This window comes from Aricia agestis, chromosome 7 (assembly GCF_905147365.1).
Source record: "Aricia agestis chromosome 7, ilAriAges1.1, whole genome shotgun sequence".
Classification (NCBI taxonomy): domain Eukaryota; kingdom Metazoa; phylum Arthropoda; class Insecta; order Lepidoptera; family Lycaenidae; genus Aricia; species Aricia agestis.
In genome coordinates, this window is record NC_056412.1 from 13,364,168 (window position 1) to 13,391,842 (window position 27,675).

The 27,675-nt window shown below is 37.5% G+C and overlaps 2 protein-coding genes across 2 annotated transcripts; one reads left to right on the top strand and one right to left on the bottom strand.

Annotated features, from left to right (window-relative positions):
- Positions 1–4,145: 4,145 nt before the first annotated feature.
- On the bottom strand, positions 4,146–27,304 carry LOC121729085 (sorting nexin-25). The gene is made up of 17 exons (XM_042117472.1): positions 27,074–27,304; positions 26,678–26,985; positions 23,082–23,254; positions 22,322–22,508; positions 21,662–21,902; positions 21,127–21,336; positions 20,562–20,736; positions 19,739–19,896; positions 18,012–18,185; positions 17,651–17,782; positions 16,220–16,360; positions 15,179–15,309; positions 12,460–12,602; positions 11,005–11,152; positions 10,438–10,571; positions 7,415–7,563; positions 4,146–4,603 (listed from the first exon to the last, which is right to left on the bottom strand). The coding sequence occupies exons 1-17, from the start codon at positions 27,302–27,304 to the stop codon at positions 4,547–4,549; spliced, it is 2,892 nt and encodes a 963-aa protein (XP_041973406.1). The 3' UTR covers positions 4,146–4,546.
- LOC121729164 (vesicle-associated membrane protein 7-like) lies at positions 5,087–7,086 on the top strand. Its single transcript, XM_042117588.1, has 4 exons — positions 5,087–5,336; positions 5,695–5,875; positions 6,703–6,761; positions 6,853–7,086. Exons 1-4 carry the CDS (start codon positions 5,136–5,138, stop codon positions 7,033–7,035), a joined length of 624 nt encoding a protein of 207 aa, XP_041973522.1. The 5' UTR covers positions 5,087–5,135; the 3' UTR covers positions 7,036–7,086.
- Positions 27,305–27,675: the final 371 nt, after the last annotated feature.

Consider the following 27,675-nt stretch of genomic DNA (forward strand, 5'->3'; position numbering starts at 1 on the left):
CGTAATGGTGGCAACAGGAGTCATTATTAGATATGTCCGTTAATGAAACTCTTCAAACTGATTTCAAAAGGATGTCATTGATAGATTTTTGGGCAGCTAGACAGGCAGAGTATTTCGAACTCTCACGCAAAGCGGTGAATTCCCCTTTCTAAAGAGGAGGGGGCGGATTTCAATATAAGTAAAGGGTTCGCTGTCACCTGCAAATTTAACAGGGGTTTGTGGAGCCGAAAGTTTGAGAAACCCTGCTCTATGTGATACAAAATGTTTGCAATTAAATTACATATCAAGTAGCATCTGATTGTTCTATACAAAACTAGTAGCATTTTTCTACAGCACTTTTGAGTCTGCTATTATTACAATAAGATTATTCATAATTTTAGTTACAGAACATTCTATACTAGGGTGATGGCATTCTTCTACTTTAGTCGTTCTATTTTTAAGATTTTGTAACAAAATAGCTTCTGTATTATATTACGTAACTAAGTTTACAGTAATGAACATCGATTCAAAGCAAAATATACAAATAAATAAGCATTATTTACATGTAAGTACACATTCAAAAGCAACTTTGAAGTCCTAATTCTTATACAAAACAAGACGTAACAAAATAACATAACTTTAACAACATGGCACTTCTAAAATAATATTAAAAGGTTTTTCACACTGTACCGAGAAATATATTTTTTAAAATAGTCCTATTATAATCTAACTTAAAATAATAATTTAATTAGTGAATAACACTACGTAACATCATTAGGCTACAATCAAATAAATTACTGGACAGTTCTCAATAATCATACAAAAATAAAATACATTAGGCCAGAGAAGTAAAAGGTAATATATTATTAAAAAGTCCGAGTGCCATCGAAATAAATCAAATATTTTGCAGTGAATCTTTGTACAGGAACCTAGGTAATTACTATCTTAAGCTGAATAATAACTCAAATATGGTAAATATTCTCGTATGGGAAATTATCTTGGTATTACGTTTGTGTGACGATGGCACCCGGACTCTTAAGTCTTGATACAAGTATTTTCCTACTGCGGCATAAAACAACATCTCTACACGACATTTAAGTAAGAAACTTTATTCTAATACATAATATGTCTCGACTAGATTTTGTCTAGGCCCCGTTCGAAAATCGATGTTCATGAAACATAGCTGCAGTACCAGCTTTGGCCCCAATTTCACCAACGTCTGTTAGTGTTAACAGCTTGTTAAGATGTCCTGTCTTCTCTTTCATTCATAAGAAAAACGAAAGAGGTAAGTGGTAACGTGATACTAATTCGAGCGTTAATTTTAACAGTCGTTAGTGAAATTGGGGCTTAACCTGTACCTAATAGGTGGTAATAAGAAACATAGCAGATAAAGGACTCCATACAAACTGGGGGCTTTCAACTACAAAATTAAAGCGTTTTCACTGGATTAGCCATAAGATTTTAAGCCGCATACATATACAATTATATTAAAGTCCCTTTAGAGCAGGGATTTCTAAACCTTTAAGAACCCTAGAACAGTTTTCAATGTGTGTATTCCTAACATGGAATGTACCACCCTAACATGGAATGTACAAAGAGAGATACGATAAAAATAACTTTCTAGTTTAAAAAACATTACTTTAAAAAGCGTTATCATTAAAAATATAAAACTACTAAAAACATTATTTTTGCGGAACCCCAACAAGCCATGGAACCTATCCCACTTTGGAAATCACTGCTCCAGAGTCTGAGGGATTCAGATCTTTAACAAAGTCTTTCAACTGAAACATAAAAACATAAATTTTAAATAAATTTAAAATTTAAAAATGATTTGATTTTTTTTTAACATTCACTTTTGTCTGGTAAATCTTGTAAAATGTGTTTTAAAAATATAGAAGATCATTTTTACAACTTTCGTTTTTATGTTATTTATTGTGTACAGAAATACGTATCGTTTCGATAATTATATTAAACACTTACTAATAGATTTTTGTCACCAATTTTATACAATTCTAATTTTCTTTGTGCAATTGTTTCAATATTAATAATTTTGTCAAGTCAATTTATACACAATTAATTTCAGTTCAGGTACAAGAATATATCGAGGAATGTCAGATTTTCATTTAGAGAGCTTTTTGTTGGCACATCAATATTCAACAGCAATTGAAGACGTCAGTGGGTAAAGTGGATAACTAACATTTTATAACATAAGGGCAATTACTTAATCATTTCTTCCCTTATAATTTGAAAAAACCTCGTAACTTACCTTCTTCATCACCTGCCTGATACATCTGGCTATAAGTACCATCGAGGAAATTGATTCCTATGCAGTTGACGGACCTACGTCATTTGGCCGGAATATGTCATTTCAATATAAGTTGTGATCTGTCGGATGGGTATGACTTAACGCGACCAAATTACTTAGGTCTGCCATCTGCATAGGAATCAACTTCTCTGATAGTACATGAAATTCACTTTTTTCTCAAATCATTTTCCGGTCCTAAAACCTCCATTTATGGCAAAAATACGAAAATTTTCAGATGGTTAGCCACTTCATCCATTGAAGTCTTCAATTATCTAAAAGGTTTGGTAAAATCAATTGATATAGCTTGGGCATAACTTTACCAACTGCTTGTATTGAGATAAATAGGCGAAAATATCATCCTCTACAAAGTTTTGTTGTAGACTGACAAAATTAGAGACAACTCTACATATTATGTAGCAGATCATATTCCTAAATTATTTATTATTCTTGTTTGATTTTATCAAACCTTACATTAATACAGCATAATTCACAACGCAAGATTTTAACAATAATTTAAAAAATTAATCAATGCAACCCATACCCTATAAACAGACGTATAGTAATACTATTTCCCTTTACCTAATAAAGATATTTCGCAGCGTTTAACTACGTCAAGTCCGCTGTTTTTATCTGTCATGCGACTTTTCCAGAACGGCAGACAGAGACAAGCAGACTATAGTTAGTCACTGTAAATATTTTCATTTTTTAAGGGGGCTAATATAGTATAAAATTACGGGGAAGAAAAATAAAAACTACTCCTTAATATGCAAAACATGGAATGACATCACATCATAAATAGATGTTATTAAGTAGTAACTCAAATAAATACACAGTACAGTAATACATCTTAGATTACGAATATTTTTTTTTGTCTCCCTTGCTTATAGAAAGATCCATGTGCAATCTGCATTGTGCATGCAGTTATGGCTACACAGTGTTTTGTCGGCCTCTTTCATCTGTGGCTCAATGGTTAAGCGTGTGGTAGCTCAAGAGTCAAGGGGGTCGGTAGTTCGAATCCCACCAACAGCACAATAATGTTCCTGGGTCATGGATATGTTTTAAATATAATATGTATCAGATAATAAAAATATTAAATGCCTGTATGTATAATATAATATTATGATAATAATATTATTGTGATTTAATCTTGTCAAACAAAGCCAGAACATTTTTTTTTATATGAAAGAAGGGGGCAAACGAGCAAACGGGTCACCTGGTGGAAAGCAACTTCCGTCGCAGGTGCGTTGCCGGCCTTTTAAGAGGGAATAGGGTAATAGGGGAGGGTAGGGATGGGAAGGGAAGGGAATAGAGGAGGGTAGGGAAGGGAATAGGGTAGGGGATTGGGCTTCCGGTAAACTCACTCACTCGGCGTGAAACAGCGCAAGCGCTTTTTCACGCCGGTTTTCGGTGAGAACGTGGTACTTCTCCGGTCGAGCCGGCCCATTCGTGCCGAAGCATGGCTCTCCCACGTATTGTATAATTATATTAAGGTCTCTATGCAGAGTATGGATCTTTTTATTAGTAAGAGTATGTGTATATTGGCTACAAATAATGTAGATAATAAGTAACTATTTTTAAAAAGCTCCAACATTTTTTACTATTGTATTGCATATTATTTATTTTTGTCATGGATATTGAATAAAGACCATTACTGTACCTTAGAAATAATTAGCTAAGGAGCCTCTAAAGCGAGATCAAAGAAACAAAATCATTGGTGAGTCCCTGTAAGTATATCTATTGTCATATCTAATGCGTCCATCACACTCGTCCGACCGGCAGAAAGTGAGCTATTATACATTGAGTATAAGTGGTCTTTAATTAATTAATTTATTTATTTAAATCAGGCTACGTAGGCCCATACAATATATACCATACATAAAAATTATAAAAAAAATATTTAATGCTCGGTTTATAAGGTTTTTGACAAGAGTTTATTCAACATCATTGTTGATTTGCTAATATTTTGACGTCTAAGAGATCAACTTCAATTAAAAAAACGTTAGAAACCGCGAAACGTTGGCTAAAAAACAGACTATTGTAATAAGCACAGTTGTGACCAATTATCACACTTACCATCTTGCAACAGCAATACAACAGGCGATAATTTTATCTGCTGTCTGTCAAAAATTAGGTACAGGAAAATTTTGGGTAAACAGCAGATATTGCTCAACATTTGCTGTAAACATCTGTCGCTCTGCTGTCGCAAGATAAAATCATCCTTGGTTCTGCAGGCCGATCGAGTGTAAATCGTGCTACAAAAGTTTATTGATAACGTTTCAGTTCAGGAAATACTTCCAACAGGACGATTTCGAAGAGCTCCTGAAAGAAAATATATATTTTTTATATTGAGTGATCGATATAATTCAAATAAAAAAAAAATTTTTTTTCGTGTAACAAATAAATAGCTCACTTCCTAACAATATTTAGTTATCGGTTATCACAAATAATTCATCTTAATTTAAAAAAAAAACAAATATTAATATATTCATTTATTCTGGAGTAATAAATATAATTTATGTATAGCAGCTACATAACGTTATTTGCGAAATAATATTTAACACAAAATACCATTACACTCTAAATTAAATAATAAACTAATTAACTAGTAATTAAACGATCATAAAACACATGGCGAAGAGCTCGTAAAAAATTATGTTCATTTGATCACGTCGACGCGCGCTATATTTACTAAGACAAAATTAATTGGATTTCGGAAATGACAGGTTTGGCGGAAAGACTAGCGTCGGCATTACAACTAATTTTAGATCACATGCAAGCTTACGGAAGAATTTTAGTGGGCAGAGTGTTATAGCGACAGTTGATTCACACTCGAGCAAAATATGTGAACAAAATGCCCATTCTATTCGGTGCAGTCGGTTATAACAAAAATATAGAGTGCAGTTATGCAAATTGTGATGGCAATTTTGTCGAGATAGCTGAAACTTTGGTATCAAAAGTCAGTGGTGATGTTAAAATGACTTACTCGCATGGCCGATATCTAATACACTGTGTGTCGCGAAGTAAACATTTATTTATTTGTATTACGGACAACGTAAGTTTTATTACCTACTTACTTTATTTTCTAACACTTTCTAGTAAGTACTTAATATATTTTTTCGTTACTTGAATTAGGTATACGTATGACAAGCATTTTACTTTGTAGATTTATTAAAACAGTTTTATAACACTAAAATAAAGAATTTTGGAGACCAAGAAAAAACTTAAATAACTTTAAACTTCAGTGTTTCTCAAAAGTTTAACTAAACTATACACTTAGTTTTTTCTGTTCTACGTCTACGTCCTTAATAGAATTCATGGGAATTCTTACAGACACTGCCTAGAAAGATTGTCTGATTTAAATTTAAGTATCAGATGTATACGAAGATAAAAAAAAAACCTTTAACTTTCAGACGTGTCAACGTTCAAGAGCATTCCTATTTCTGAACGAAATAAAACGAAAATATAGGAATTGTTTAAATTTCACCCGCGAACTGGCGAGCGAGATGTACAGATACAATGAGGACTATAGCACTATCGTCATAAGAAAAGGAGAATTAGACGAATTGAACACGATAGGAGTTGCGCCGAGCGGTAAGTTTGAGTATCGATAGCTTTATTATAATACACAATCTACCCCACCTAAAAATGATGCCCATATCCATGAGGTATAAGAGTTATTATAGGCTAACGTGTATATGGAAAATTCATGAATAAATTGTTATTATTACCATTTGTTTTTTCGACAGCGATATAAATAATAATAGTAATCATAGGACAGTAACAAATATAACTAGGGATTTAATGAACTTATGTTGAACCTGGTTATGGGCATATTTTTTGGTGGGGTAAATTGTGCATTGTAATAAAGCTATTGGTACCCGATTTGTCAAAATCGACTCTGGATTCATACATTTTTGGACCATTACTTTTACCATATTAAAGTTAACTAAACAATAATGTATAAGAGTGCGGTGTCTCTTGCACATCTCAGACGTGACATGAAAGAAGTTAGATGAGAAGGTATGAAAGCAAGAAGAAATTCCCATAAAAAATCAACTCATTTACAAAATATCGAAACGATCAATGACAAATTAGTCTACTATTATATAATACTAATTTCCTACTTAAGCTCCTTTATTTATAAACACCACACACATCCGCTGTCCGTCTCTCTCTCTCTCTGTTAGCAACTTTTTTAACGAACAAAAAGAGACAGCAAGATTGGATAAATAATAATCGGATGTATTCATAAAAATGTTAAATTATATATATTAGTAAAAATGGGATAGTGAGTGTCTTATTTCTTAAAGGCAGCTAATAAGGCATAGACTTTAGAGTTTAGATCAAAGCCAAGCTAATTTTACTTACATATTAGATATATATATTTTTTAACCAGCTATCTTTCTGTCCTTTTACAGAAGTTATACTCGGAGAAAAAATCTTATACGTAGAATCAAAACATACCTTAGAATACCCGGTAAGCATTTTAACATTTTAATATTATTATTCTGATGTCTAGGTTTTGTACCCTTGTAGACTTATGCAATAAAAATCCGTTTTTTTTTCAGATAATCTCAAATTCGAGTTCGACACCGAAAAAAGTAATCATAACTCTAAACAAAATTAATATTAAAATAATAGTTGTATTAAGCGTATTAATAATAATCATCTGCATTTTGAAATCACCACTGCCCTTGTCGATAGTACTCCTGACGATACTGTATTTTATAATCAAATTAGATTTGCTATAGAAATTAATAGATTGGTTATCACTTATCATAGAAAGACTGTAAATATATTTTTATTAACGAAATAAAAAGTTTATTTTATGTCTGTTTTATTTAACTGTTTGTAAAGTTTACTTTAGAAGGACATTAGAACTTTTTAAATTGTATATTGAAAAGTTAATGTTTATAAAGGTGAGTTCGCACTAAGCGACACTACAACACAGCGACGGGACACGCAACGGCCAAATACTACATATTTGTATGAAATTATATGAAGTAAAGCCGCACTATGCGGCAGCAACGCTACGCCACATATAACGTCAAACCTACCTCCGTAGAATATGAAGTGTCGCGTAGTGTCGCTTAGTGCAGTCTAACCTGTAGGGGGCCGGTCTGTACTCACATAACACAGCTGCTTGTTGTGCGTGGTGTTCATGAGCGTGGCGTGCAGCTTGTGAGCGCCGCGCGCCGCCGCGTGCGCCCCCACCAGCGACGCCAGCGCAGCTAACACCGCCTCCCGCAGCGCCGCCGCCGCCGCCAAGCGACGACGCTCTACGCAAAAAAAGGGTTTAAACATATTTGTCGATGCCGTTTATAAGATGTTTGACTGCGGCGGATACGCAACAGATTCACGACGCTCGCTAGATTTATGAACGCGCAACTAAAAGTGTTTTTCCGATCTTTGCCGCGGCTAGCCGCGACCGGAAAAAAAATCAAATAAAATGCGACTTTATGACATAGGCCTTCGTTTTCTATTATAATATTAGGCTTCATTTTCTACTGACATTAATAATTGTGAAGCGATCCTTGCTGCCGCCGCTTGTGGCGTAAAAGCTAGTGGCGTGAAGCAAAATGAGACCTTATAGCCTGTGTCAGAAAGTGGCATTTTATTTGAATTTTTGTCAGTCGCGGTTAGCCGCGGCAAAGATCGCAACGGTACCTTTTGGGTGTCTACGTGTCTCATATAGTGCGTTGTGAATATTTTATTTTCTTCCAAACATCTTTTTATTGGGCAATTAAATACGAAGGTAAATAAATATATGGGTGACAGTTCTCATATTCCTTGCTACGGTTTTTTTTACGAGAAAACAAAAAAAACAAAATGTAATAAATTATATTCCATCTACAAAAACAAATGTTTCCTATAATTGTAAATGAATAAAAATGAATTGCTAAATGCTAACTTATTAGTATAAAATTATATTATTAACTGTGAAATAGGAGTATAAAATTATTGTTACGAAAACATTTGAAAAATGTCAGATGCATGAAACGGAACCTATGTCAATAGAGATTGACACTGTTGAATCGAAATCAAATCGATAAAAAAGAGCGGCCATCTTAAATCGCCGCGCCGGCACCACTGAAATGTACTGACATTTCAGTGGTGCCGGCATTGCATTCGTACTGACGAAATCGATAATTTCGATTGCAATTCCTTTACGAAGTGATTCGATATTTTTAAATTATCGATTAATTTTTGTTAGGTAGCTTCCCTACTCCGTAACTGACACCCTGATAACAGGATCCAAGGAATATAGGGAATTTGATAGAAAAGTTAAGCGTAGCATAAGAAAAGACCTTAGGAAACTTAACACCCACGTAGTCCAAAAACAATTAAAAAATAATTCATCATTGAGAATTCTAAAACAGGGAACCACAAAAGGAAAAACTTGGATAAATAGCCTTAAAGACAGCAAAGGAAAAATACACAGTAACAGGAACAAAATCATGGAAATAGCTACAACATTTTACAAACAGCTTTATTTTGATATCGCGGAAACCGAATACAGCCCACTAAACTACGAATGTTCAGAATCAATCCCTCCTATTACAGAATCAGAAGTGAAAATAGTTTTACGTAGTATGCCATACAACCGCAGCCCTGGAGAGGACGGTATCAGTTCTGAAATGCTCAAAATTGGTTCTCCCACTCTGCTTCCATATAATATAACTAATCTTTTCAATACAATCCTTAGATCCGGAAAATTCCCCAACAAAATGCTACATTCCAATATAATACTCCTACACAAAAAAGGTGAAAAGAATAATATAAATAATTATCGCCCTATCAGTTTAGTCTCTCACTTGTACAAAGCCTTTATAAAAGTTATACTCAACCGCATAGATCACAAACTAGACCAACACCAACCAGTAGAGCAAGCCGGATTTCGCCACAGTTTCTCCACAACAGACCACCTTCAAACAATAAATCAACTCCTTGAGAAATACTCGGAATACAACAAACCTCTATATCTGGCATTCATCGATTATACCAAAGCTTTTGACAATATTAAACACACTGCCATATTTCAAGCCCTTCACAACCAGAACATAGATACTACGTATATAAATATTTTAAAAATAATTTACAATCACAGTTCCGCTAATATAAAATTAAATAACACTGGTCCAGCATTCCTAGTTCTCAAGGGGGTTAAACAAGGAGACCCGCTCTCTCCCAAACTCTTTACAAGTGTCCTCGAAGAGGTATTCCGAAATCTGGCAGACCTATGGGAGGCGGGAGGTGTTGTGGTCGGAAACAGGAGGCTGACGAACCTTCGGTTTGCCGATGACATAATCCTTTTCGCACCTACAGCCTTGGAGTTGCAAAATATGCTTCAAGACCTAAGCAAGGCAAGCCTCGAGGTGGGATTAGCGATGAATCAGTCCAAGACGAAAATAATGACCAATAGCAAAAAACGTAGGGTTGAGGTAGACGGTAAAGAAATACAATATGTCGACGAGTATATCTACTTGGGCCAGCTAGTCTCTTTTGATAATAGACAGGGTAAAGAAGTCGATCGACGAATATAAAACGCCTGGAGGAGCTACTGGTCCATGAAGACGCTGATGAAGGGAGATCTACCAATCTCCCTGAAACGCAGACTCGTCGACATGTGTATTCTACCCGTCCTAACCTACGGCGCATAGACCTGGTCATTGACTGAGTCTCAACGGTTCCATCTCGGGGCGTGTCAAAGAGCGATGGAGCGCAGCATATTGGGAGTAAGATTAACAGATAGAATAAGAAATAGCACGCTGCGCTCCAAAACTGGTATAACAGACATAGGCATAAAGGCTGCCAAACTGAAATGGGATTGGGCGGGTCATATTAGCCGTATGCATCCTGACCACTGGGCAAATATCGCCACAGACTGGGTACCTGATGATGGACGACGCCGCCGCGGTCGACCTCGCAAAAGATGGCGCGATGAACTTTACACATACAAGCCAGGTGGCGATGGATCGGGATGAATGGAAGGACTTGGGGGAGGCCTTGCCCAGCAGTGGGACAGCATAGACTCTTAAAAAAAAAAAAACTTCCCTACTCTTCTTATCTTAGAACTATCGTAGAACACACAAACTATAGTACAAGTGTGAAAGAGACACATAGCGTTGAGTAAATATACAAAAACGGTTTACCTTTATCATCATCGTTTCTGTTGTTAGTGTTATCACAGAGCACGCCACCCGGCCACCACGACTTGAGCACTATAATGGTGTAGTAGTGCAGCATCTGCTCCGAGAACAGCCACGATATCGTCTCCTTAATTTGCCTGAGAACATTAATATAACGTTGGTAAAATTGATAATTTATAGCAAACTAGCTGTCCCGGCAAACGTTGTTTTGCCATAAAATGATTTTCCCTGTTTTCTTGCTTTTCTCTTGAAGTTTTTTTCAGGTTTTTTTTCTATAGACCTCACGGAGCCCAAGACCTTTTCAACGAATGCAGGACCGTGGAACTCATTTTATGTCAAACAGCTGTCATGTCACAAACTTAAAAACACCACGTTCCACGCCCCTCCAGTTCGATGCCACCTGACGTCATTCACATATACCAGTAGCGGCGTTAGGGGGCGGCGACGCTAAGCGACCGCCCAAGGCGCCGGACAAAAAGCGGTTCCGAAAGCAGACAAAAAGGGGCGCCGAAGAAATCACGCCCAAGGAGCTGGTAGTGCTAAAACCTGCAGTGCATACAGCACACGCACCTGTTGATGGTGCGGCCGTACGTGATCTGCACGAAGGTGACGAGCGTCTTCCTCAGCCAGCGGAACACGCCGCGCATGTCGAACACCTCGCTCAGCAGCGCGTACAGCGGCTCCGCTATGCTGTCCCGCTCCTCCAGCCCGCTGCCACCTGAGAGGAAACATAATATTGTTAAGATAGACCAGTGGTCCCCAAACTTTTTTTCATGCGGGCCACAAACAGTTTTGGCCTTGGTTCGCACTTCACGAACCGCGACAAAAAAATTTTGGGTTAAAAAATAACGCTCTTCAAAAGTGAAAAAAAAATCACACCTTTCACGACGACTTTACATTATTTTGCCGGTGGGCGTGAATATCAAAATAGTTTAACATAACGCGGGCCACAAATAAAGATCCGGCGGGTCGCGGGTTTGGGATAGCTGAACTAGACATTCCACTCGGCTTCAAACGCGGGAACCGTACACTTACCCGCAGAAAAGTAACCTACCTTCCACATTGTCTATATTCGGTACTTACATCAAAATCGATCCAGTAGTTGGTGAAATATTAGAGTATTCAAACAAACAAACTTTTCGGCTTTATAATATTATTCACATAAGCGCCCGAGCGTCATGAATTTTCCCATACAAAATAGTAAGAAAGTTACTGTTTCAGCGCTGCTACTTTCACAGTGAACTCCACATAAAGGACACATGCACATTACATACCCTAAAGCAGTGGTGCCCAACCGGAAGCTAGCGGGCACCTGGTAGCCCGCGGCTTGTTATCTAGGCGCCCGCGAACAATATGGGTCAAATAAATTAAATAAACAATAACTATAGTCTGTCAAAAAAGTGAAGAAATTAAAAAGTGGCAACATCGTAGTGCCATCCCTTTCTTTTTAGATTGATTTGAAAGGGATGATACTACGATGTTGCCACTATTTAACTAGTAGTAACACTATCTGACTATAAATTACCTAGTTTCCTTTATATCACTTATGCTTTTTTTAAACTTCGTGGTGCCCGCGTGGCTTATCGGGATTTTCAAAATAGCCCTTGGAGCAATACCAGTTGGGCACCACTGCCCTAAAATATCATCACTTAGTTTTGTTACAACCTGTATGTTCGCGCCAAACTTTAGCGCGACGAATGTGGCAGTTGGCAACACTGCGCATGAGTCTGCGCTGTCAGCTGTCATACGTTTGACATACAGTACGACACAGTCCATTACCGGCGCGCGATCGTTAAATACGAAAAATATCGGCTAGCCGTTCCCGTGAATCGCGATTTCAGCTCAGTGATATAGACTAAAGACAAGGTGACAGTGTCGTGTGACCACATCAGCTCATCCCATCTCAGCTCATCTGCCCAGCTACCTCAGCCACCAGGTAACCCCAGTTTCCTTTCTGCCCATCGTTGTAGTGTAGGGGTCCTCGCCCCTACACTGTATATTATTATAGATAAGCTAAATCATGACCTCTCATAGATGTGTTGATGTGCTTGTTGGCTGCGTCCGCTCCGTTACCGTCCAGGTACAGAGATATCTCGTCCTCGTCCGCCGATATGTGTGTGAAAGGTTCCTTCTCCTGTGACGACCGAGTTGTGGCTTCGCTGCTCGTACTAGAAATAAAGTTTCGACTCCATAAAACATGTCAATAATAACTAAGAATATGCTATAGAATCTAAACTACTGATTGTAGCAAGGCAAGCACACTCTTATAGAACTCGGCGCGGCGAACCTTGATCCCTATGACACTGACAGTTAATCTCACCATATAACATTGTAGTGGCGTCACCATTAAATTAGGATCATATTGAAGGCGTCTAAAAATGCCATTTATAAATTTTACGTAGCTTTATGCCATTGCAATGATATTCCGTTGGAATTTTTAACAATTCTTGACATTTACAAGAAATTATCTCAATCTGAATTTACGTTTACGTCCTGCAAAACTTATGTCGTCGTTAAATGTCACACGACGTAAGTTTTGCAGGACGTAAATGTCCTCGTCATAGGGATCAAGGTTCGCCGCGCCGAGTATAGCTTTTAAAGAGCGTGGAAAAGGAGTATTTGTCTTTCTTTAATACGATAATATAATATATAGTAAAGATCATTCTTGGGAATTGGGATGGTATTGTAGGTAATAAAACATTAACCGATTCAGTGCAGATAACACGGGAGCCAGAGATAGGAATAGCTCACAGTTTTCTACTAAAACTGTACAGTTCTCTACTAAAGCTGCAGTTTTCTACTAAAACTGTGCGTTTCTTTACAAAAAACTGTACAGTTCTCTACAAAAATCTGCGTGGTTCTCTACGAAAGCTGTACAGTTTCCTTAAAAAAACTGTACAGTTCTATAAAGAAAACTGTGCAGTTATCTAAGAAAATTAGTTCTTTACAAAAAAACTGTACCGTTCTCTACGAAAGTTGTACAGTTCTCTACTAAAACTGTACAGCTCTCTACAAAAAAACTGTACTCTACGAAAGCTTTTTTTTTAAGTAGAAAGTTTTTTTTTTAAGTAGTAAGAAATCTGTACAGTTTCCTTAAAAAAACGGATACGGAATACGGAATACGGAAACGGATTTGGATAGAAATCCAAAAAACTTTGCAGTTATCTACGAAAACTAGTTCTTTAAAAAAAACTGTACAGTTCTCTACGAAAAACTGTACTCTACGAAAGCTTCCTTAAAAAACTGTACAGTTCTCTACTAAAACTGCAGTTCTTTACAAAAACTGTACAGATCTCTACGAAAACTGTACAGCTCTCTACGAAAACTGTACAGTTCTCTACTAAAACTGTGCAGTTCTCTACTAAAACTATGCAGTTCTCTACTGAATATGTGCAGTTATTTACAAAAAACTTTACAGTTCTCTACTAAAACTGTGCATTTCTTTACAAAAAACTGTACAGTTTCTCACAAAACTGTACAGTTCTCTACTAAAACTGTGCAGTTCTCTACTGAAACTGTGCAGTTCTTTACAAAAAACTGTACAGTTCTACTCTAACTGTGTGGTTTGTTTGTTTGCTAACAGTTTTCGTAGAGATTTCTGCAGTCTGTGCAGTTCTCGACAGTTTTTGTAGGGATTTGTGCAGTTGGTGCAGTTCTCAACAGGTTTTTGTAGAGAACTGCACAGTTTTAGTAGAGAACTGCACAGTTTTAGTAGAGAACTGCACAGTTTTAGTAGAGAACTGTACAGCTTTAGTAGAGAACTGTACAGTTTTTTGTAAAGAACTGCACAGTTTTAGTAGAGAACTGTACAGTTTTTTGTAAAGAACTGCACAGATTCAGTAGAGCACAGTTTTAGTAGAGAACTGTGCAGTTCTCTTCTTCTCTTCAGTTTTCTGTAAAGAACTGCACAGTTTTAGTAGAAAATTGTACAGTTTTTTGTACAGAACAGCACAGTTTTAGTAGAGAACTGCACAGTTTTTTGTAAAGAACAGCACAGTTTTAGTAGAGAACTGCACAGTTTTAGTAGAGAACAGCACGGTTTTAGTAGAGAACTGGATTTTTTTTTAGTAGAGAACTGTACAGCTTTAGTAGAGAACTGTACAGTTTTTTGTAAAGAACTGCACAGTTTTAGTAGAGAACAGCACGGTTTTAGTAGAGAACTGGATTTTTTTTTAGTAGAGAACTGTACAGCTTTAGTAGAGATCTGCACAGTTTTAGTAGAGAACTGCACAGTTTTAGTAGAGAACAGCACGGTTTTAGTAGAGAACTGGATTTTTTTTTAGTAGAGAACTGTACAGCTTTAGTAGAGAACTGTACAGTTTTTTGTAAAGAACTGCACAGTTTTAGTAGAGAACTGTACAGTTTTAGTAGAGAACTGTACAGTTGTAGTAGAGAACTGTACAGTTTTTTGTAAACAACTGCACAGTTTTAGTAGAGAACTGTACAGTTTTTTGTACAGAACTGCACAGTTTTAGTAGAGATCTGCACAGTTTTTTGTAAAGAACTGCACAGTTTTAGTAGAGATCTGCACAGTTTTTTTGTAAAGAACTGTACAGTTAAGTGGTGGAACAGGCTCTAAGGGTCTGTTTCAACTTACACCACTTCCTGATAAGTGCCAGATAGTCTATCCACAACTTATCTTGACAAATAGAGTATGGATAAACTGTCAAATAAGTTGTGGATAGCCTATCCGGCATTTTAAATTAAATACTACATTATTATAGCAGAAGCTTCTAGAAACTACCTTTTAAATAGCGTAGAGAAGGAGAACTTGTTCTTCTTGGGCAGATCCCCCTGTTTGAGATACTCGGAGCTGGGGTTGAGGAACGTGTACACCGCCTCGCACTGATTCAGCCTTTCATCTTCTAGAACAAACTGCCAACACGTCATATTAGTAGGGAATATGCATACCGATAAAAAAAATTGATTGAAAAATGTCTCTAAGAAACCGATATTAGCAGTATAAGAACGCCTAAGTGTACAATATCTTATATATTTTTTTATTATAATTTAGTTTACATATTATAAGTTTGAATAAATAAAGAATTTTCTATGTATCAAAATATATGAAATGAAGAACAAATATCAGATTTCTAAGGTATTTGCGATTAAAGCTTTCTATTCATTGCCTCTCTCACAAAACGAAATTTAGTATTGACTTTTTACGCAGTGCCTGTGACATGACGTCTCGATGTAGTCAAATGCCCACCACACATTCCTACCACTAAAACTCCTGTGTCGCCAGGATCAACAGTGGCAACCAACCACGAAAACCCTTTGATATGATCTCAGGGATGCCCGAGGGACAAGCTAAATCTGTCTTGGGACCCGCAACGAAATTAATCAGAAGAAAGGTAGGAGTAGGAGATATCCAATTTCCCTCCCCAAGCAAAGCGGGAGGCAGCCAAATTGTAATGACAATTATATGTCCGAACAAGAGGGGGAAGCACCACGGGAAAAAAAAATATACTTAATACAATATGCCTACTTCATAAAAATGATATATTTATAATGGCAAACTTATGTTCGATTGTTTCCAATAGTATTTATGACAAAAATGTTTGAAAGCACGGAAATTCTTTGCGCTGCCTACGAAATCATCGTAATATACGGCTCCAGAAACACATTGGATGCTGTTTAGCTCGATGTAGTCAGTTAGAAATATTTTGATTCCTTCTTATAGTACCATGAATTAGGTTTTGAAGTTGGGTCGGCTTCAGCCTCTTTGAATAAACGAAGCCCATGTATCTTACTACTTAAAAATCTACAAAAATTTTTATATTACCTCTAAATATTTTTGTATTAACAATTTTGCCTTTTCCAACGAGTTTCGGTCGTTCTTGCCAAATAAAAACTTAAAAGAATTCGAGGGTAGCTCAAGATTTTTCAATTCCGAACACATTGGCCTCAACTTTCGATGCAAATCCTGAAACAGAAACATAGCATTATTACGAAAAGTTGGTAAGGATGTTACTTTGACCTTCTATGAATATCTCTGAAGATTCATGTGGAATGATTTTTTTTTAAGTGATAACTTTAAGGGCCTGTCCACATCTCCACGTCACAACGTCACGTGGAGAAAAATGCACGTCTTTTTTCTTCTCTTTCTCCGTTTTTAACGTGCGGTCGCATCTAGATCAGCGGGGCTAAAATGGTCACATAGCAATTCCTCTCAATCAATTCAGCAAATAAATTGTCAAAACGGTCAAACTGACAAATGTCAAATTAGTACGAATTAATGAATTGCAACTTGCAAGCAGACTTGCATTTTGCGATTTTAAAAAAGTTAATCATACTAGCTGTTTGACCGAGCTTTGCTCGGTATTCGATAAAACACGAATAAAATGACATTTTCTAAAAATGATTCCTAGCTAGATCGATTTATCGCCCGCGAAACCCCCTATATACTAAATTTCATGAAAATCGTTGGAGCCGATTCCGAGATTCCAAATATATATTTATATATATACAAGAATTGCTCGTTTAAATATATAAGATTATGATTCATTATAAATTATGATTCTCCAAAGCGACCATTTTAGCCCCGCAGTAGTGAAGAACGTAGCAGTTTTACACGGCATGGCGACGTACATACAATGTTGTTATATCGTGATGTGCATTTTACGTTACGTTAACGTTTTGCACGTCACGTCAACGCACCGTACCACGTTATCGCACCGTTCCTCGTTAACGACGTTGTGACGTGGAGATGTGGACAGGCCCTTATACTGCGAGAGACGGGGGAAGGAAGGGACATAGGACAGTTTCTTTCCGAAAACGAGTACCAGCGCAACTCCACCGTCTAGTATTTTTAAAGGTACCTACAGTTTTATCATAAAAAACTAGGCCTTTACATCCGTAATGGATGATTTATACAGTATTTTTCAGAGCGAAATAACCACTCTTCAAATACTGTAGTGCCTGGGACAAGATTTTTAAATGTCCGTATGGTTCCCCAAGCGCATACGGCTTTCTCGCAACATAGTCGGCCTAGTCCAGAGGAAAGAATTAGTCAATACGTCTGGGACCAACTATGTGCGGGTTTCCTCACGGTGTTTTCCTTCACCGTACGAGCGTCCGTATAATGTACTTGAGATCAGAAAATGTCTCATAGGTACACGCCTCCACCCGGGTTCGAACCTGCACCCTCTAAGAGTGCGAACCAAAGGTCTACCCATTAGGAGTTTTAGTTTTATCATATCATGCCACATTATACCTGGAACTCGTTGAGCGTGCGCAGCAGCACCCAGCCGGTGGTGATCTGCTCCGGTCGGTCATCGTTGCAGCTCTCGTCCTCGGCCATGTGCACCACTATCACGAACTGAGGCGGCTTCGACTCGTCTATCATCTGGTAACCAAAAGACCAATAAGTTGCGTTGATAAAAGTACATTGTGTTTGTATGCAATATGTGTGAATATGTATGACTTCAGGTTAGTTGTTATTAGTCAGCTGTAGCGAGTAAGACTGTCGAATCTATATAATTAGTACACCAACCCACGTGTACTAGTAGCTTGCGTTGCACGAGTATGTGTTAGTGCGTACGTGCGTACAGTTGCGTGCTTGCGTGTGCGTATACCTCAGCAGAGTGTACGGTCGCGCGCCAGCTGCCCAGGTGGTCGGCCCAGGTGTCGGTGCGCGCCAGGTGCGCCTCCAGCCGCAGCTGTTCGCCCGCCAGCCGCTCCACCTCGCCCGCCAGCAGCGCCAGCGCCGGCGACTCCGGCTTCAACGACGCCCGCAGAGCCGCTAGAGCCTGGAATGTAGTTAAGAATATATTGACAGTAAAAACATCGTTAAAGAGTAGTCCTTGAGGCATGTAAGTCGGTAATCCTACTATCCTACTAATCCTACTATCCTACTAATATTATAAAGGCGAAAGTTTGTTTGGATGTATGGATGTGTGGATGTATGGATGTTTGTTACTCTTTCACGCAAAAACTACTGAACGGATTTTAATGAAACTTTACAATAATATAGCTTATACATCAGAATAACACATAGGCTACATTTTTAACCGACTTTCGAAATGGAGGAGGTGTTATGTTCGTTTTTTATCTTCAACGATTACTCCGCCGTTTGTGAACCGATTTTCAAAATTTTTCTTTTGGTGTATAGGTTATCTTTCCAATTTGGTACCATATTCATAAAAGTGGTGACCTGATGAAGAGATCCATAAGTAATCGAGGGAACTCCTCAAAATTTATATGGAAATATGTGGTGACTTCGGTTTCGTGAGCAATATTCTAAGCATATGCTGCCAACAAGTAAGATTTTGCACCAATGTATACCATGGTTCGGAAGGTGCTGAGAGAACTCCTGATTCTTTATAGGTACAAGTTTGGGAGTTACGACATCGTTTTAAGAGCGGAAAGCATATGCTACTATGCAAATTACCTTCATCTTAATCATCATCACTACCATAAACCGTTATAGAACCATGTGTCGTCCCTTGTTGACCCTATTATTGGTACTTTTCATAGTCTTTTAAGATATATCACTTAAACTGCGGGTAACACCGCGGGGCACAGCTAGTAATTTATAAATTATCGACTTAACATCAAGGACTACTCTTTCTTACTAAAATAAGAACAACTATGTTTTTGTTTAGGGGAAGATGGTGCTTAAAATTTCGGTGTAGCAAAACTAACAGTTCCTTAACATGTTTTGTTAATATTACAATCTGTCTAAAACTAAATTCGGCGGATAAAATTTTTACAAGTTCTGGAAACTTCTGATAATCACCCGGGTCTTGTTGTTGTGCCGCTCCTGCAGCTGATCCAGCTTTCGTCGCGCGTACGTGGAGTGCTCGGCCGGGTGCAGGGTGCCCACGCCCTCCGCTGATGACACAGACTCTGACAACACCTGGAACCTTCTGGCAATCACCTGGGTCTTGTTGTTGTGTCGCTCCTGCGGCTGATCCAGCTTTCGTCGCGCGTACGTGGAGTGCTCGGCCGGGTGCAGGGTGCCCGCGCTCTCCGCTGATGACACAGACTCTGACAACACCTGGAAACTTCTGGCAATCACCTGGGTCTTGTTGTTGTGCCACTCCTGCAGCTGATCCAGCTTTCGTCGCGCGTACGTGGAGTGCTCGGCCAGGTGCAGGGTGCCCGCGCTCTCCGCTGATGACACAGACTCTGACAACACCTGGAACCTTCTGGCAATCACCTGGGTCTTGTTGTTGTGCCGCTCCTGCGGCTGATCCAGCTTTCGTCGCGCGTACGTGGAGTGCTCGGCCGGGTGCAGGGTGCCCGCGCTCTCCGCTGATGACACAGACTCTGACAACACCTGGAAACTTCTGGCAATCACCTGGGTCTTGTTGTTGTGCCGCTCCTGCAGCTGATCCAGCTTTCGTCGCGCGTACGTGGAGTGCTCGGCCAGGTGCAGGGTGCCCGCGCTCTCCGCCGATGACACAGACTCGTTGGATAGTTGACGGTCCTCTATTGGCGAGCGCTCCGAACATAGCTCTGAAAACAAAATGTTATCTAGTCATGACCCGCGATGCGCGCAAATAATGCTGAATAATACCGTTGACCACGGTAACTACATTATTATTATTAACAGCTGGTAGTGTCTCACTGTTGGGCAAAGGCCGGACTCTTTCCTTCCACAAATCCACACGTCTCTATCCTTCACTGTATTTGGCCACTCTTTGTCTGCTGTGTCTAGCTCGTCGCGCCACCTTTTCTTGAGTCTGCCCCTGTTTCGCCGACCGTTCGGTAGCCACGCCGTAACTAGACGCGCCCATCTGTCCGGGTACACGCGGACGACGTGCCCTGTCCAGGTACATTTTAAGCCAGCCATTTTCCTGCCCACGTCCATAAGCTTCGTTTTGGAGCGCAGAGTAGAGTTTCGGTAACTCTATGTCTGCGCAAAATTTCTTTAAACTTTGTCCAATGTCCAGTAATTTCGGAGCCTATTTGATGCAAACAAAACACTTTATCACCCTTAGCTTAGAAGGCTACACTCCATGACTGACCATGCATGACCATTTAATGGTGTGTATATATTAAAAATTGCTTCCATATTATTTGGTTGCATTTCACAAAATGCAATAACAAAAACATGATGTATAAATTATTATTTACCGAAAATTGCTCCAAGATTATCTTACAATATGTATATTATTTACCTTTATTTGCTTCCTCAGTGGCTAGTTCTGCTATCAATGCCTTGTACTGATCACTAAGTAGGAACGAGGAGTAATATTTCTCCTGTATAGTATCGACTACCGTCTCTTGTACTTCATAAAAAACTTCTGGTCCTTTGTCACCGAGTAGGAAAGACTCCATTCGCTTTCTTGTTTCCTTAAAAATTTGGAAATTTAAAGTTAGCCAATGCAATAGTGCCAAATTAAGGTATATTGGAGTTTAAACGTGACATGACGAAATATATATGCATTTTGTAATCGTTCTTAAAAATAACAGTCTAATAGTGCGCCAAGGCTTTCAAAGCTTATATCATAGACCTACAAGAATATTATAGTCTAGTGCGTGGACACCTCGGCAACGCGCAACGCACCGAAAAAGTCGGATTGTATTTTCTAACAACCTTTAACCTTAATTAGTTACATAATATTTTTATTTAATGAAGCTTAAAAAGTATAATCTTATATTAGTTGGGGGTGAAAATGGCTGTTCACCCCCAACTAATATAAGAATATTAAATACATTCAAGATTAAACATCCAAAACCTACTTTATCAACTTTGATCTCAGCGCTGGGGCATCTGATGTATGTGTAGAATATTTCTGCGCCGAGCTGGTGCCAACTGCTTCGAGGGCTGTGGCGTAACTCCTCGACCGCCGTCCAGAATCCCACCAGACCTTGAGAGCAGAGGGTTTCTAGAAACATCGACAGGTACCGCCGCCCGGTCACACTCCCCATCACTTTGTGCAGCGGTATTGTCTGTAATCGGAATAAGTATTTGAATTTGACTCATTACTTCAGTTGATCGCACATTTGTCAGCATCGTACGCGCCGTACCGCATAAGGCTGCCTTCACATTAAGTCGCGCGGCTGCCGCACTACTCGCGACTTAATGTGAAGGCAGTGTAATACGGCGCGGACAAATGTGTGACGAAATCTAAAGTGCGGCGCGTTCGACGCGTGCATGCTGATAAATGTGCGATCTTCTTTTAGGATCAAAAATGTAAGGCTGCACGCGGAACTTTTAACGTGCGGAACGGTGGATCTGTCGTCGTGATAAATATATGTGATGAATAATATGTACCTTATTCTCAGACTCCACAGCAGGGAAAGCTCCATCCCAACCCAATTTCTTCAAAGCAGATTCACATTCTGTTTTAGCAATAGTTAACTGATCAATATATCTCTTTAACTTCTTTGCGTCCGCCAACTGTTGTCTGCTGATGTTGTGTTGAGTCTTCTCTGCCATATCGACATCTATACCTTTAGCTCTCTTTATATTCTGTAGTGTAGTCGCTTGCATTATTTGTGTAACAATGTCATATCTAAAACAAAGTAATCAAACTCAAGTTTCGGAAGGCCAATTCCAGATAAGTACTAATTATTGTGAAGTAGGCCAATTTTGGTCCACAAGTTGTTGCATTTACACACGCGTCATATCGTGTATTATGATTGAATGAGACAGTGCAACAAATAAAACAAGAACATTTGACAAATACATAGATTTTGAGAATTGTTTCTGAATTAAAACTTCATATTTATTGAATAAAAAGTGTAAGTTGTTAAGTGTAAGTAATTTATAAATTAATATTATAAACTATCTAATATAAGTCTTTAACAACAATTAACACAAACATGGAATTGACACAAACAAACATTGCAATTGTAGAACCTGCTAGACAACTACATTAAGCAATTTTCCACTATTCCAAGCCCCAATAGTTAAGAGTTACGCACGAGTTACCTTAAGCGTTTAAGCGTGTCCATATTGTCGCAATTATTAATAAGTTTAATGTAATCCTCAAAAGTTTTAGCATATTCATGCGTCCTTACATGCATTGCGTCTACCTCCTTCTGTGCTTCAAGATACTGTAATATCTTCTGATTTATATAGTCTGGCTCGGTCACCAAGTCAACTGCTGGCTGTAAAACTAAAGTTAACAAAATATATTAGAGGTTTTATGAAATAGAAAAAAAAACTTAAAAATAATACTACAGAAGAGCCAGCTACTCTTCAGAAAAATGGTCTCACAAAATGCCATTGTAATGGACACCTAGGCAGTAGGCATACATACAAACGCACACCTATGCTGGTTAGTGGTTGTCGTATTTAGGACACACAATTTACATTGCCCTAGCTACATATTTATGGCAGTATTTAGAGCCATTTCATTTGAGTGGTCTAATGTATGAGTTACCATTCTATTCTGTATTGTAGCATTGTGAACATGCAACATTAAACAACGAGCGCAAATTTCGGCTGGCAGAAATTCTGCTGCATTCAGTTTCATACAAAAGTCCTGTTTGATTCACACGAGCGTAATTTTGTGAGTCATGATTTGTATGAAAAGATATTTACGCAACAGAAAGTCTGCGACTCACGACTCACAAAATTACGCTCGTTTGGCTTCACCCTAAAGGTAAAGCTTTTTTGAGTTAATATTATTTAATTCATTCATGGTTTTATCTTTGCTTTCAAACAAATCATGACATGTTTTACTTACTCTTGCATGCTAAGATTTCTCTAATCAGATGCGAGACAGGTGGTAGTGAATAACATCGGGGCATCAGGAATGTTATTAGTAGCTCACTGATTTGCCGTAAATAATGCAGTTCTGCTTCAGGAGACATCAAGTGCGGGGCCAGCGCAAATACTGGAGGCTGATTTAACTCCAACCTAAGAGTACAAGACATTGATTTTCAAAAAACGATTATTTATTAGAGATGTGCCGATCATGACTTTGGCCGACTAGCCGACTAGCCGATTAGTCAGCTGCAAAGAAGCCGACTTATCGGCCGACTAGTCGGCCAAGCCGATCATGGTTTCGGAAGTTTCCGTAACGCTTTTTTACTGCTGTTTCGCGTCGCACACGCCGCCTGCAAACGTGTCGAATCGTGTTAAGTATGTTTACTTCGCGTACGTTACTTTATTTTGTTTAGCTATGATATTAGAGCAAGAGCCCGTGAGGGCCAGACCTTCGTCTTTTTATAAAACCTGAAAGTTCTTCTGTGTATATCCCCAATACAGGTAAGAATGATCCCCACCCATGAAACCTGGGTAGTGGTGGCTTTGGCAGGTAATAGGTAGCAAAGGTGTAAAAAATTCCGCCTCAAATTTATCAATTTATAAAACTCAATTTCTTTATATTTTATTCATAATAATATTAAAACTCGCGTTGCTCATTGCCAGACACTTAGTATGGTTACAACCCCCTGCCGGACACCCCTAAACTATTATAATTTGTAATTATACTTACGTTATATTATAAAAGCTAAATTTTACATATGTTTTTTGGAGAACTATTTAATAATGTTTCCTTAGTAGCCGGACAATTTCGAGGGTTCTATCGTCCTGCCAGACGTATTGAATGTGTACAATACTTGTGAGCGCGAGGAGCATATATAGCAACGGGTGCGAGTGAAATAGAGTGTTCGGTCTATTGCGATCCTTTACTGCACATCAGCTGCTTATTGTGTATTATGCAGTGAGCGGTTATGCTGATAGTAAACGTATATTGAACGTTTATTGTAGTTGTATTATTTTTCTGTGTAATTCATAAAATAAAAGTGATCTAGTTGTAATTGAAAGTTATCATGAGTGAAGAAGAAGTGAAAGTAGTTTGCTTCGTTTGCAAAAAAAAGTGGTGAAGATATAATAATGTTTTCTGAGGAGACTTTAAAAAGATGTCAGAATATTCTAAAATTAAGAAAAATACACAAACATAAATATAAAGACATTTTTTTACCTAGTGAATATACAGAGAGTGGTTATCACAGAACATGTTATAAAGCATTTACAGGTCTAATGAAAAAATACTTCAGCTCTGAACCTTTAAGTTCTGAAAAAAAAAAGAAAAAAAACAAGCAAGTTGTGTAGTTACAGGCAAGTCCTTTCCAACTTCGTCGTCCACACCAGATTTGAGTTCGGAACCACCTGTTTCAGAGTCTTCATCAATAGAATCTACAACAATCTCTCAACAAATTTTATTTTCCCAGTCAATAGAAGCACAACCGTCAACATCTCAAGATGAATCTTACTTACAGCCTGTACCTACAGAATCTTCCACGACACCACAGCCAACTCCAATTTCCGACTCAATAGGTCTAGAATCTTCAACTCTTCAAGATATTTCTGATATTTTTAAACCGGATGTTAGTGATAATAATATTGTAACTCAGGATGTAAATACTTCGACTGATAGTGTTGCTGGTAATAATGAGGTTATTTGTATATTTTGTGATAGAAAAAAGAAAAAAGTGAGATCGAGAATGCTTCCGCTTCATGCAGCTGATGTCCATCAATTTAGAGCTAGTATTAAACCTAGCATAGAAAATTATGAAGAGTATAAAGATTTTGCAAATAAATTGGATAATTTTTCTGGCCCAAAAATCTATTATCATACAGAATGCCGCGTTAATTTTAATAATACTGTATCTTCATTAAAAGCAACGCGTAGCAAAACGGACTGGCATTATCACCGAGAATATCACCAAATAGTTTTTAATGAAATCAGCACAATCATTAACGAAGAAGTGATTAAAAAAGGACGCTGTTTTTTATTAATTTATTTACATGAATTATATATCGATTCATTGGAAAAAAATTTTCAAGAAATTTCCATTGAGATGACTGCCACTTTTACGGCACACCACCTTGAAGAAAAAATTTTGAAAATATTCTCTAAGGATATAAAGTTCTTCACTGTTCGCAATAAAAAAATAATTGCTCCAAATATTTGATTTAAATAAGATTTTGATGACTTTGAAATTTCAGTTGAATTAAATATAATAAACTTCATAAAATTTAGAAATAATATGAATTGAGTTACTAGATTTTTGATATGATTGATATTTTATTGTAAAATTTTACAGAATATTGTTTTAAAAATTTGTTGCTCAGACTGTAATAATTTTATTCAATCAAATTTCTCAAAAAATTAGAAAAAAGATTACTAGATAATTCGGAGTAAACCACAGTAGATGTGCAGTAGACCGAACACTCTATTTCACTCGCACCCGTTGCTATATATGCTCCTCGCGCTCACAAGTATTGTACACATTCAATACGTCTGGCAGGACGATAGAACCCTCGAAATTGTCCGGCTACTAAGGAAACATTATTAAATAGTTCTCCAAAAAACATATGTAAAATTTAGCTTTTATAATATAACGTAAGTATAATTACAAATTATAATAGTTTAGGGGTGTCCGGCAGGGGGTTGTAACCATACTAAGTGTCTGGCAATGAGCAACGCGAGTTTTAATATTATTATGAATAAAATATAAAGAAATTGAGTTTTATAAATTGATAAATTTGAGGCGGAATTTTTTACACCTTTGCTACCTATTACCTGCCAAAGCCACCACTACCCAGGTTTCATGGGTGGGGATCATTCTTACCTGTATTGGGGATATACACAGAAGAACTTTCAGGTTTTATAAAAAGACGAAGGTCTGGCCCTCACGGGCTCTTGGACTATATAGTTGATGGTTTTTATTAAATATTTCATGTACAGTTCGACAAGGCTTTATATGAACGTGGTGAGAAAAGGAACTAAACGCTTCTATCATACAAAAACGTCATTTTTGACATGTGATTGACAGTTCTCCTTAACCAGCAGCGCTCCTGTTAATGTCTTCCACGTTCATTTAAAGCCTTGTCGAGCTGTAATGAAATTTCGATTTAATATAACTTATAAGTACGTATTATTAAATCGAAATTTATTGTTAAAATTATATTTACAAAAATAATATCTTTACTAGCAAGTAATTTCAGAAACACTTCATTTAATTTTAAAATGTGTAACACTGATTGAGATTTGAGTGTGATCTGAACACATTATAAATATTAATCAAGGTTTTTCTTTAACATAATTTCAATAATAGCAAAAAAGTAAAAAGCCGATTAGTCGGCGCTTTTTGCCGACTATTCGCCGACTAGTCGCCGACTACAAAAGTGGCCGGATAGTCGGCTTTACCGACTAGTCGGCACATCTCTATTATTTATAGAAAATTAAAATCATTGTTTTTTTTTTAATAAGTAAAACAGCACATAATTGTCATGCAATATTATTTATAACTAGAAATAAGAGATACTCACGCACAACTTTTAGCAATCCTTATCCTTTCAAAATGTTGTGTTATTTTCAGTACCATATCATTTGCTAGCAGTTTTTCTGCATCCACTCTCAGTAATCTTTCATATAAATTTTGTACTGCACCCCATATGTGCTCTTTGAACTTTTCTATCACGGGCTCCGGCTTATGGGAGAGCTCCTTTAGCCAGCGAGCCAAAAAATCTCTAAGAAAATAGTCTATTAAAAGTTGCAATTGGCTATCAACAGTTCTGCCGAATACGACAGGTAAGTGTGGCTTTTTAGCCATGAAAGCACAGTTGTTTTGATCCTCCTGAAAATCAAATGTATAACTGGAGTAACAGTTGATAAACGTTAACGAGGGGTAAGTATGTAAATATTAAATAATTTATATAACCAACCTTGATCTCCGCTTCTAACTCTCGAGCTTGTCTTTCTATTCTGTCCAATAGAAATAGTGCTGTTTGGTGAGGAGACGACAATGCAATGTGACCCAAAGTAGAAAAGGAGAAAATCGCTAACATTACACTTATGCCGATGAGTATAAAATAAATAAGACTCCATAATGAGGGACACCACCATAAAAAAGGTATACAAAAAGGAGCAATAAAATAAACAAACCATCTAAACATTTTAATAATGTAAGATTATTTAAGTATACGAAGACATAATGACTGTTTTTAAAAATATTTTAGATTTTTTATAAATGGTATATCAGAATTAAAGAAATATTTATCAATAAAATATTCAGCATTTATTAATTTTTTAAAGATTTTTATAACATTCGATCGCTGTATTGAAATTTGAAATTGATTATTTGACACTTGTTTGACACTTGACACTTTTTTTTCTTATTATGGCACTTCGGCTATGTCTCCATGGCCAGTGTCGAGTATATTATGGCGGGAAAACAATATTCTGTCAAAATCAAAATTGTTTTATTTCTGAATAAATTTAAAATAAATGTTTTCAGAATGTCCTAAATGATGCCTACCACCGGTTA